The 13619-nt window shown below is 38.7% G+C and overlaps 1 protein-coding gene across 1 annotated transcript in view; it reads left to right on the plus strand.

The window, feature by feature from the left end:
- The window catches only part of LOC127158221 (uncharacterized), a 35124-nt gene extending 22294 nt beyond the window's left edge, over positions 1–12830 (plus strand). The window contains exons 14-19 of the mRNA XM_051101370.1: positions 10006–10097; positions 10509–10626; positions 11105–11206; positions 11304–11474; positions 11976–12152; positions 12479–12830. Coding sequence (XP_050957327.1) covers positions 10006–10097; positions 10509–10626; positions 11105–11206; positions 11304–11474; positions 11976–12152; positions 12479–12690 — 872 coding nt within the window. The 3' untranslated portion in view covers positions 12691–12830. The remainder of the gene's footprint in view (positions 1–10005; positions 10098–10508; positions 10627–11104; positions 11207–11303; positions 11475–11975; positions 12153–12478) is intronic.
- The last annotated feature ends 789 nt before the right edge of the window (positions 12831–13619 follow it).

Genomic DNA, 13619 nt, shown 5'->3' on the forward strand with positions numbered 1-13619 from the left:
GTAGTTCTTTTTTGTGATTCCCTAAACTGTTAAGCAATGTTATATATTTGGCTGTTAATTAAATACAATAAAGAAAAACATGACACATATGCTTTTGTGGGTCCATTTTAAAAGGATAGTTCCTTCAAAAATAAAAATAAATAAAAAACCTTAAAAACTGTTGTTTTCTTCTGTAGAAGACACTTTGAAAATGTTTTTTCATACTGGTTTCAACTGGGTGACTAAATGATGACAGAGTTGTCATTTTTGGGTGGACTTGGAGATGGGTAATTCTCAAACAGGAGAATGGGGGAAATTTTTCAAAAAAGTAAAATTAATAATAATAAGAGAAAATATGTGTCTGAATTTGAATATAGTACAACATGATATCCAGTTTAATATGAAAAAAGAAGAAAATACTGGCTAATAAACAAAACTAAAAAAAAGGTGAAAGAATGACACAGGATACTCACACCTGTCACGAATCTGGTCGGTGCTCTGCGGACCGCTCACCACCAGATGTCACTCTCACCCCATCATTACATTCAGACTGTTGCTTTGCACCCCGGGCTACTACTCCCATCACCCATTGCGTTGCCTCCGGTAGCCAATCAGGCTCACTATAAAAACCCCGGACTTTCCCCTTGCAAGTCACGGATTGTTATATTGTATTGCTATTGTTAGTGTTTTTCCTAGTTTCCTAGTTTCCTAGTGTTCTCCGTGTTTTTCGCTCTCGCCTGGATTTCTCAGTAACGTTTGTCTGCCGCCTGCCTTTTTGGACTTTCGCTCGTCTCTCCTCTGACACCCCTGTTTGCCCTTTGCTTTGACCCTGCCTGTTTTTCAACTATGTATCTGTCTCGTCCCTTCAATAAAAGCGTGCACATGGATCCGCTCGCCTCTCGTCTCACTCACCCCGTAACAACACCAAGCTAGCTTTTATACAGTTTATTTGGTCACAAATACATTTGTAATGGTTTGTTTCATGTATAGGTTAGCATAGCTTATTAGTTTATTTTTTGTTTTGCTGTGTGCCTGTAAAGCAGCACAGCTTATAGACAATTTATCATATCACACAAATGCATTGTTTTGACACCGTTGCAGTTAATGCTTTAATGCTTAACACTGAAACGTTGTTATCTTTTCCGAACAATCCATTAAACAAGCAGCGATTAGAGGAGCGTGCAGTAATTTTTTCAGTTCCATTCGTCTTCGCGTTGTCTCAAAGAAATGCCCACAAAAGGGGAAACTCATGAATACTCACTCTTGCGCCACCCATTGGAACCAAATATTTCAGGAACCGAATATATTGTAACACCGGAATCAGGGATGGACTGGAGTAAAAAAGTGGACCTGGAGTCTTTCCAGAGGATTTGACTGCTCAGTGCGACTGTCAATGACCGTTCATACCTGTATAATCAATGCATAATTAAATAGAGAGATATAGATAGAATGTCCTGTAACACTATGGTGCCATACTTTTGTAAGACTTTGCCATTTTAGAAGACAATGAAATCATCATGAGATAATTGAGGGTAATTGTTACTTTAGTTATGTGTGACATTGAGAAGAGAGAGCAGTTGTTATCATGTTGCTTGTGTCAAGTGACTGTGGTACAAATCTGACATTTGTACAGTAAGGATTGATTTGTATTGTATGTAGTGGTTGTGATTGATTAATATTTAATTAATAATTACAATTACTCTGTCCTAACAATTAAGAAATGATCATTTACCACAAAGGCTATTCTAATAATCTTTTGCTTTTTTTCTGTTTTACAGCTTTATTGCAACACTTTTTGACTTCACCAACACACACATATTCACACACACAAATCAAAAACAACGACACTTTTAAGAGCCACTCTCTCTCTCTCTCTCTCTCTCTCTTTCTCACTTTCTCACTTGTCTCTTTAGATCACTCTCTTTCTCTATTTCTTCATTTTTTTTTTTTTTTTATTGTGTCTGTATTGTTTCTATTTGTATGTGATGTCCCTCAATTCTGACATCAGGGTCTTTGATGATCCCAATGATGCCAGGATCCACATGGCAGCATTAATTAGTGATGCTTATCTCCGTGATGCCAGGGTAAGGCTTGTCATGAGAACCAAATACCTAAGTCTGAAAATACTAATTGCTATTGCTGTTTATAGATGTGATGAAAAGGGTTAGTAAGACCCTTTTATGCAACTACTGAATAATGCACAATTATAAATGCTGCTGGTATAAGTGTTCTGCAAATATATAGGCTGCCATGGCCAAGAAAAACCCTGCCTTTCCTCAAAGAAAAACGAGAAAAAGCAGGAAGAGATCCCTCACTAATCCACTGGTCACAGGCAGGCGTGAGAAACGTCAGGAAACACACTGCCCTGGATCGGGTTTGTTCTTTACTAAAACATGATTACTGTATCTAAGAATAAACATAATTCATTAAATAGTGCTTTGGTGGTTACACGTATTATAAAATGAGAGTCAGATACCACTTTGACATAATGGTGTTGCAATGTTTGTGAAAAATTTTCTCACTAATATATAAGATATTTTAAGAGCATGTGACTGATAATCCTTACTTGTGTTGTGTTTTAATATCTTTTGCTTAGTTTCCCTGCCTCCAGTCCTCATGGAATATTTTCATTTTGAAATGAATTGGTTTCATGTTATATTGATCAAAGGGTTAAGTAAAATGACTGTCTCTGCAGCTGCTTCTCAATCCAGAAGAAGGGATGAGGAAGGCCTTCAGATAGAAGATCAAGAGTTGGCAAGTCTTGGTGAGGATACTGAGTGTTACAGTAGTAACACTACACTACAGTTTTTCCAATTCCCACCATTTATTTAATCATAATCAAGACTCACAGTATAACTGATATATTAAATTCAATTCAATTCAATTAAATGTATGCATTTAGCAGACGTTTTTATCCAAAGTGACTTACAGTGCATTCAGGCTAACAGTTTTTACCTAACATGTGTTCCCTGATATATACTTGTGATATATACTTGTGTATGATCATAATCATGAGTATAGACCTTTTAAGGACAAGTGAATGTATATTTTTGTTTTTTAGAAACAAGACTCCAAGAGTTCAGGGACACCATAACTGCAGACCAGGTTCCGGAGGGAACAGACAGAATGGTTTCTGCTTGGGAACAAAGGCAGCTTCTCACAGATGTGAGAATGAAAACTGCTAGGCCTATGCTTTTTGATGCAAAGCTCTCAGCCGAGAGAGTATTGGTCCAAAATTGTCACAGATGCTGTGCTGTAGAAGCTGTGATTAGGTGCCTGGACTGTGTACCACTGGACATGGAGTACCTCTGTTCTACCTGTGACATGGAGGCCCACAAGAGAAATGTCTTCCATGACAGAGAGGCTGTGTTCCATGGATTTCTTGAGCCCATTCCCCCTACAACTGCTGTGGTGGTGAATGAAAATGGCCAGCCTCAGTTTTGTGAACAAAGTATGTTAAAATTATTATTATATTAAATTGTCTCATACTTATAGTGTAATTCCCCAAATGTTTTTGTAGTTTGGCACATGTTTATATTTAACAGTGTTTCTAAATGGCTTAGAATTTTTTTTTTCTAAAATGCTAATCTCATTCTAAGATTATTCTCAAAACTCTAAAGTGCAAGTGTGAAATTTAATAGCTGAATAACAAAGTATGATGGGTTTTGACAGTTCTGACCAGCATATCTTTGACCAGCTAAGTCAATTGCATCTTAATAAATGTGTTTAAGCATTTACTTGTTTCTACATAGTGACAATTACAGGTGGTATAGTGGTGTGGCCAGTTTTGATTAATGGTTGTGTTTTAAAGCACTATTTTGAAAATGAGGTTAGCGTTTTGGGAAATGCATCTAAGGGACTGAGGAGAAGCTGTAAATACACCCTTCATAACTTCTTTCTGTTTTGCAGTATGTCAACTGCCTGTTCCTGCACCAAGGTCAATTTGTGAATGCACTCATGACTTCACAATCACTCCAGGGAAGCATATTTCTGTGGATACCATCAATGGTATGTTGTTCTGAAAGCCCTCCGTTCTGTGCATTATTGTACTAGAACTTTACAACTGTGTGCAAAGCAAAGCGTTGCCCAAATGCCATGTCAAATAGCTAATATACCATATATTTGTATCTCTGTGTAGAAGGCAATCTGTTGCAATTTAATTACTGAAATTATTTTAGTCTTTACTACAGTATATTCACTTGTTCACAGGACGATACGATGTCTGCTTGCCTCGGAAATCCTGTTCATCATGCTCTGCAGAATGGACTCCCGAGGTGAAGGACCTGCTCATTTATCGGTACTGGCCAGCTAGCACCAGCTGCCAGACCCTATACAAGTTTGATGTCTTCACCTCTTTTGAACATATGAAGGTGACGGCACCAGCCATGTCCAGGCAGGCCTTCCTGAAAATGTTGGAGCACAGATCTGTACAAGCTGGAAGGGTAAATCTGCCTAAATATCACTGAAACATATAACAAACAAAATTATATTACTATATACCTAATATTTAATTGTGGGCATTGCTTCAAAAAATCCTAACCGATCATTTTTTAATATACAGACAGGTAGTATCTGTGCTGATACATTTCAGCGAAGCTTTTTTGAGTTTACCTTCTGTCAATACAAAGAAGAGGATATGTGCCAGGTCCATCATTTTGAGTGTCCAGCATGTTCTCCAGACATGTTGGCTGTCTGCTCTGATGGAAACCGAAACATTACCGCTTCAGCAAGTCAAAAGGGTAGGTATAGGTATTTTTCAGAAGTTTATTTTAGACTTGTCTAACACACATAGTAGCTCTTCGGGTTGTCTTTGAGTGATCATAACTTACATTTTAACAAATAGTAAATGTAGTACTTGTGATTTTTATTACTGATGCATGTTATCTTATCATGGACAGGACTGAGGAGCCAGCCATATATGAGGGCTTGTTCCTGGCCAAGGACGAGGAAGTTGCTACCTTTGTTGACCTTGTCAGAGGCAACATGAGAAGTGTACGAACATTAGATTTTTTTTTTTTTATAATAGTTGTTTATATAGATGTTTTGTGTTTTTATGTATCTTAAAATGTGTTATAAACTGACTTTATAGGCAAATGAAAGTGCTGTGTGCGGTACTGCCAAGTTCACCGCTGGCAGAGAGATGTCAAAAAAGTCTGGTGCTCAGATAGACGAGGAGGGCATTCAAGTTGCAGTTTGCAGGTATGTATGAGTTTGTGTATGATTTTTGAGTCTGATATTTGAGTTTTAATGGTAATCCAAGTCTTAAGGTCCTTGCACACTGAGTCTGAAATTTTCACATGAGTTTTTTCATATTCATGATTCTGTGGCTCTGAATTGTCAAAACACCAGTCAAACTGCTTGCTACTGAAAAACGCAGAAAATCGAACCTGATTCGAATTTTTTTTATGACAGACGAAAGTTTCGGAGGGAGTCTAACCACTAGATTTTCTTCTGATTTATCAGACATGGGTTTCTCTTACGAGGACTGAACCATTATCATGGAGAAATATTTGCTTACCCGATGTTTCTTCAAAGAGAGATGTCAAAGAAGGCAAATGTTACCTTCTTCTGTATGGATGTTACATGCAGGTAATCCTCATTGTCATATTGCAAATCCAACTCCATGATTAAAATGTCTTGTTTCTCAGCTTTACAGCGATTTTAGATTTCAATTAAAAATGGATCTTTGTTACACTCACATGATGCTGCTCCTGCTTTTTAGGTACTGGCCCTACCTTAACAAAGTAGCAGAGGGTTTACCAGAGCTTCTGCCATTGACAGAAATGAGGCCATTTCTGAGCGTCATGCATGCCAAAGCCCATACAGCAAAATGCGAGGTACATGTAATAACTTTAAGTCTGGTATGGCTGTAGCTATAGGGAAATAATAATGGGTCGGATAATAAAGCATGCTGTGTGTTATCTTTCACCAACTGCTTTTCAGCTGCTTGTTCAAATTTATAGGACATGGATTTTGTTTTCCCCCGCAAAATAAAAAGATTGTGTCATGAGATGTTTTAGAGATAATTGTATGCATTAATGAAACATCAAGATGGCACCGCGGATGGCTGCCTCGGTTTGTTGCTCCGTCGTACTTTTTTGTTTTTGTTTGTTTGTCCTGTCTTAAGCAACGTTTTTCCGATCAGCTTCTCAAGAAACGAGCTCTTGGACATAAGAAATAGCACACCAGATAACTTTTTGCCAACGTTTGAACATTCAGACATCTTACTGGACATTTTAGTCGGAGGGGCTGCGTTCCTATACAAGCGCTGCAAGCGACGCAAGCGAGGAAAACGCGCCGGCGCGCTCGTGAAATTCCGACAGCGCGGTTTTAGGACTCCGTTGCCGAGTATTCACCTGGCGAATCTCCGCTCCCTTGCAAATAAATCAGACGAACTACAACTCCTCACCCGCACAAACAAGGACTTTTTAAACTCTGCTGCGCTTTGCTTCACGGAAACCTGGCTAAACGGAACCATTCCGGACAGCGCGCTTCATCTAACGGGCTTCCAGCTGATCAGAGCGGACCGCGTCACCGAGTCGTCGGGGAAAACGAGAGGCGGTGGATTATGTTTTTATATCAATGAAGGCTGGTGTACAGACGTGACAGTTTTGAAGAAGATGTGCTGCCCAAACTTGGAAGCTATCTTTATTAACTGTAAGCCTTTTTATTCGCCGCGGGAGTTTTCCTCGTTTATTCTGGTGAGTGTGTACATTCCTCCTGATGCGCGTGCAAGCGCGGCGCTAGAACTGTTGGCCGATCAGATCACACACACAGAGCAATGTTACCCGGACTCTTTCATTATCGTGCTCGGTGATTTTAATAAAGCTCATCTCACCCGCGAACTGCCTAAATATAGACAGCACATCACATGCCCCACCAGAGACAGCAATATACTGGACCATTGCTACACTGTTTTAAAGGATGCATACCACTCTGTCCCCCGTGCAGCGCTGGGACTCTCTGATCACTGTTTAGTTCATCTTCTACCAGCCTACAGGCAGAAACTTAAATCTGCTAAGCCTGTAGTAAGAACTGTAAAGAGATGGACTGTTGAAGCAGAGTGGGATTTACAAGCCTGCTTTGAACTTACTGATTGGAGTGTTTTTGAGGCTGCAGCTACTGATCTGGATAAGCTCACTGACACTGTGACATCCTACATCAGTTTCTGTGAGGACATGTGTGTACCCACCAGGACTTATTTAACATTTAACAACGACAAACCTTGGTTCAGTGCAAAACACAAACAGCTTCGCCAGGCCAAAGAGGACGCCTACAGGAGTGGGGACAAAGCCTTGTACAAACAGGCCAAATACACACTGAATAGGGAGATAAGAGTGGCAAAGTTAAACTACTTGGGAAAGCTAAAAAAACAGCTTTCAAGAAATGACCCTAAATCAGTGTGGAATGGCCTGAAAGCCATCACCAGCTGCAAGAGCCCGTCCCCCAGCACTGAGGCCAATCAACAACTGGCTGACGACCTGAATGAGTTTTACTGCAGGTTTGAAAAACAAAAGACTGGTCTGACACCCTACACCCACCCTGAATGTCCCGCAACACAGCCATCAACACCCTGCCCCTCCATCCCCCCTACTGTTTCTCAGCCTGCCCTTAAGATCTGTGAAGGTGATGTTTGCAAAGTCTTCAGGAAGCAGAAGACAAGGAAAGCCAAGGGCCCAGACGGTGTCTCTCCAGCCTGCCTTAAAGCCTGTGCTGTCCAGCTATCATCCATCTTCACTTTGATCTTCAACAGATCCCTGGAGCTGTGTATAGTCACATCCTGCTTCAAATGCTCCACCATCATCCCTGTACCCAAGAAACCAAAAATCACAGGACTTAATGACTACGGACCTGTTGCTTTAACATCTGTGGTCATGAAGTCATTTGAGAGACTGGTGTTGGCCTACTTGAAGGACATTACTGGACCCTTGCTGGACCCCCTGCAGTTTGCTTACCGAGCAAACAGGTCTGTGGATGATGCAGTCAATATGGGACTGCACTACATCCTTCAACATCTGGACAAACCAGGGACCTATGCAAGGATCTTGTTTGTGGACTTCAGCTCTGCCTTCAACACCATCATCCCAGATATCCTTCAGAATAAATTGTCACAGCTCTCTGTACCCACCTCCATCTGTCAGTGGATCACCAGCTTCCTGACAAATAGGCAGCAGCTAGTGAGGCTGGGAAAACTCACATCCGGCACCCGCACCATCAGCACTGGAGCTCCCCAGGGCTTCGTTCTCTCTCCACTGCTCTTCTCCCTCTACACAAACGACTGCACTTCTAAAGACCCCTCTGTCAAACTTCTGAAGTTTGCAGATGACACCACAGTCATCGGTCTCATCCGGGATGGCGACGAATCTGCTTACAGACAGGAAGTTGAGCAGCTGTCTCTCTGGTGCAGTCGCAACAACCTGGAGCTCAACACGCTCAAAACTGTAGAGATGACAGTGGACTTCCGGAGAAACCCCCCTGCACTCCCCCCTCTCACCATCATGAACAGCACTGTGGCTGCAGTAGACTCATTCAAGTTCCTAGGAACTAACATCTCCCAGGACCTGAAGTGGGACATTCACATTGACTTCATTGTGAAAAAAGCCCAGCAGAGGTTGTACTTTCTTCGTCAACTGAAAAAGTTCAATCTACCACAGGCTCTGATGACACAGTTTTACTCTGCTGTCATTGAGTCAGTTCTGTGCTCTTCTATAACTGTCTGGTTTGGGGCAGCCAGTAAATCAGATATAAGAAGACTGCAACGGACTGTTAGGACAGCAGAAAGAATCATTGGTGTGAACCTGCCCAACCTTCAGGACTTATACATCTCCAGAGTGAAGAAACGGGCAGGAAACATCATCCAAGACCCTTCTCACCCCGGACACAACCTGTTTGCACTTCTCCCCTCAGGCAGACGCTACAGATCCCTGAGCACTAAAACATCTAGACATAAAAACAGCTTTTTCCCAAATGCCATCTCCAGTTTAAACAGATAAACATGAACATTACTTGGGTTCTACAATTCATTTATGCATTTCTTCCTCCATTTCTAACTATTGTCTCTTTCTGTAGTATTGTTATGTAAACTTCTGTAGTATTATTATGTAAGTACTCATGCACATCTCTTATTTATATAGCTGTATATAGAGGAAATAATGCACAAACCTGTACATAAATCATCTGCTCAAGTTTCATACATTATTATTTCATTCAAGCAATCTTCAATGCAAAGGATTATTTTTACATTTGTGCATGTTATGCCTGATTGGATGATGTTATATCAAAACTTCTGAAGTACTGCTACATAATGCTTCTCACTCTGTGTTGCAGGTGAGATGGGGTGGCAGAAGCCAGGATGGAGCAGGAAACACGGTGGGAGAGGAAGTGGAGCAGGTATGGTATTATTGTCAGTATTTTAGCTATGGCTACAAAGAGTCTTAATAGAATCCATAACACCAAAAGGTACTTATTTTTGTCATCTATTTGTCATCTAAGTAACAAGCCTGGTGTGAGGGTTAAAGTACATCCTTTATGTTTGAGTTAAAATAAATAATAGGCAGTTCAGTTGTTCATGCATGTGTAAGGGGTCCCAAATTCCTAGGATAATACAGTACACATGTTTTCTGTTAAACCACAACCACAAGATCTATGGTGTGTAGGTAATATTTTTATGTAATGGAGACCAACATTTTATTGTATCATTTTCTTTATAGGTGAACAGCTTTCCTCTCCAGGGCAGCACTTGTCACAAAATACATGACAAAGGCTGGTTAGTGTTGCACTTATACTTCATGCTGTCATAACCTAAATAAATAATAAGTAAATACTTAATTGTGTTTTTACAGGGAATTAAAAAAACAAAGTTTCTCTGTTCTGTTCTTACGAAAGTTAACATTGTATTACTTCAAGGTAATTACCCGTTCAACTAACTTTTAGTGATAGGGTTTAGGCATGTCTGTTGGGTTTCTCTTTTTGCCTTTTGTATGTGAAATCATACTTTCTGGCTTGTGGGTGCATTGTTTTCATTAGGAAGAGTGAACATGCTAACGCGACAGGCTATGGGTTGGAACAGAAGAAAGAGGGACAACCTTCATCAAGTGTTAGCCCACAGATATGTCAAAGTAAGGGTAAATTATAATTGAGATCCTAAGCACTGCCCCTTTTTCTCAGTGCACCATCTACAGCTAGATCTGAAACTATTTGTTGATTAATTGTTTAATCATGTTACATAAAATAAATATGTGACTATTTTGATAATAATCTTGTTTTATTAATTTTAAGTAACTGAGGGGAGGGTAGTGCTTAGGATTGGTCAGTTATCTTCTAAGATTTTAACCTCACTGTTGTACAGACATTTTTCTCCTATTTACAAGTCTGCTTGGTAGTATACACAGATATTTAATGTGTTATTTAATGTAACACCTGTTCTGATGAATGTCTTGTACCAAAAGCTCAAGTAAAATTGGTGTTTTTTTGCATTGTGGTGGTGCGTAGAACTTTTTTTCTGACATTTTATTTTTTCTTTTTAAAAGATCACAGAGAGGGCAAAACTGGAAGCTGCCAGCCTTAGCAACATCAAGAAGGAGCACAACCTTGATCAGGAGACAATACAACAGTGGGTGTGTGATGTCAGACAATGGGCGGTTACAGGTAAAACAGTACACTATGTATATACAGTGTGTGTATACAGTGGCATTTGAAAGTTTGGGAACCCCTTGCAGAATCTGTGAAAATGTGAATAATTTTAACAAAATAAGAGAGATCATACTAAATGCATGTTATTTTTTATTTAGTACTGTCCTGAGTAAGATATTGTACATAAAAGATGTTTACATTTAGTCCACAACACAAAAAAATTGCTGAAATTATTAAAATAACCCCATTCAAAAGTTTGGGAACCCTTGGTTCTTAATACTGTGTGTGGTTACTTGAATGATCCACGACTGTCTTTCTGTTTTGAGATGGTTGTGCAAGAGTCCCTTGTTTAACTGTTCTCAGTTTAACTGTTCAGAACAAACAAGGAACTCATGGACAACCATGTACCTTTATACAAATAAATAAAAGGTGGCTATATTTTGAAAATGTCACTAATTGTCTCTTGTCCAATTGTTTTGTTTCACCTATTTAGAGAGAGTCTACACTCCAGGTTGTACTGAAGAGCTAAGGGCTGACATTGAGAACATCACTGTAACCCTTTTGCGCAAGAAGAAAGATCTGTATCGTCGGCATGGTTTGTTGTCAAATCAAGTTATTTAAATTAATAACACTTCAAAAAACAATAATATTCTGGGATTATGGCACAGTTTTCTTTTCATTTTGATTTGCAGATAGCAACCAGGCAAGACAAAGAAAGAAAAAGAAAATGACAGAGTTGAAGAAGAAGCTTCGCGAAAAGGTCTTGCAATACAACACCGTAGTGGAAGGAGATCCGATTGACGAGGAATTGGCTTGCAGTCTGACAGAGGGATACATCCTACCATGGGAGAGACACAAAGATGGTATGATATGTATGAATTGCTAGTTTAGCTTGTTGTTCTTTTAGTTGATTTTTTTTAGTTGACATTTTACAAATTTTATTCCCTTTTCGATCTTCACATGTAGTAATGGTTCCAACCACATTTCCATATTTACCATTGTCCTTTTTGTTACTTGTCATGCAACAACACAGGAATGGGATGATACACTGAAATAAAAAATATCATGAATACCAAAATATGGAAATATTTATCATGGAGCATAAACATTGAATGGTGACATCAACACCATGTTATTCTGCTGTAGTAATCGCAAATAAAATGCTTGACCATCACAATTTCACAAGCTCTCCATCCAAATTATATTATTGTTACTTGTATTCATATTTTTAAATTGTTTATATTCTACAGAACCAATGCTGTCACTAAAAAGATTTCTCAGAAATAACATAATTCTGTTATACTTATATAATATAATAATAAACATTCCTTTGTCCACTGTTCCATTCCTTTCCCTAACCAAAGGCAACACCTTCAGGTTGAAGAGATCTATCTTCGACCAGGTAATGCTGCTGAAACGCTTGGAGGAGGAGCAGAGCATCCTGTTAAAGGAGATGTCTCAGCACATCAAGTACCTTCTAAAACAAGTGCAAGAAGTGGAGTCACTCAGAGGACAGACTTTGGAGCGCATCAAAACCAGCAGTATGTACAAGATCTTTAGATTTTAGTGTCATGAATTAATTTATAATAAATAGATATATAAATATAGATATATAGATAATAAAGATATAGATATATAGATATATATCTCCAGGGAGCTCTATACATTGAGTTGTGATCAGGCACTAAGCTGACCAGCTATTTGGCACCAGTGTGCACAATGTTAAAGTTGTAAATATAATGACTAAAAAGTAATGTTGGAGTTGCAAATTCAGCATTGTAAAAAGCAAAAATAGCTACAAATGTCATGTTTTGTTTGATGTGTCATCTTTCTCTTTCTATTTTTTTTTTCCACAATTTCTCTACAGGTTTCAGTGACCTGACAGAGGACGCTACACATGGGCTCAACAGTGTCCTCAGTCGGAGGGGTCACTCACTTAGAAGTCAACACAAACAGGCTGTTAATGCGTACAGCAGTATAGCCACTATGGAATGTGATTTTCTTTCCATACAGGAGGACATTGAGGAGTGGGATGACAATGGCTTCACCAGCCCCGAGTCTGAGGAAGAAGACACCTAAAGACTGCTGCCAAACAACACAGAGGAACTGGAGATTTGTACAAAAAAATCTTGCCTTTGTTTTTAAATAGCTGTACCAAAGTATCTACTGGAAAGTTTTTGTAGATTCTGTATTTTTATTAAAAAAAAAAAAAAAAAAAAAAAAAACATTGAAAAACATTGTTTTATTTATCTCTTCTTACATTTGAGCTTGCTGGTTTTAGACCAAAACTGCTTATTGCTGCTTTAAATAATTAATTGTCATCTTTGCATGGAAAAATCTAATGAAGATTCAATGGCAGTATGTGTGTAATTGTAACAAGTATAATACTAATGCACTTTGTTATTTCCATAATATATGTGGATTTATATTTGTTTGCAATCTAGTACCCATATTATTTTGTAGTTATTTGTAGTTATAGCATACTGAATACCATCAAATAGCTTGAAACCATAAATGTTTTTCTTTTATGTTTTCTATATGACATCTACATGTACATACATAAATACAGACAGACAAATCCAAACATTTTTCACTTACATCCTGTAAAACTGTATAAAGAAATGTCTTACATATGGACCACTGTAATAAACCCATTTGATGGAATTGTCTGTTGTGTGAACTTAATATGCCAGTTAAATCCTTCAGTGGTGGACCTGGCCGTAAATAAGTACATTTACACAAGTACTGTAATTAAGAACAAAATACTGGTATTTGTACTTGTGTATTTTCTTTACAGAAAACTGCTTTAGTTACTATTTACTTCACAAAGGTGGAGTTTTGCACACAAACAATATGAAGAGTATAAATTAAGGTACTCAACAGTTTATACAAGTACAGCTAGTACATTAGTTAATCGACAGAACTTTAATTGCCAGCTATTTAGATAATTGTTTGTCATGTCATGTAAAAACATTTCATGGTTCCAGCTTCACAAATGTGAAGATTTT

Source organism: Labeo rohita, unplaced genomic scaffold (genome assembly GCF_022985175.1).
Source record: "Labeo rohita strain BAU-BD-2019 unplaced genomic scaffold, IGBB_LRoh.1.0 scaffold_140, whole genome shotgun sequence".
Classification (NCBI taxonomy): Eukaryota; Metazoa; Chordata; class Actinopteri; order Cypriniformes; family Cyprinidae; genus Labeo; species Labeo rohita.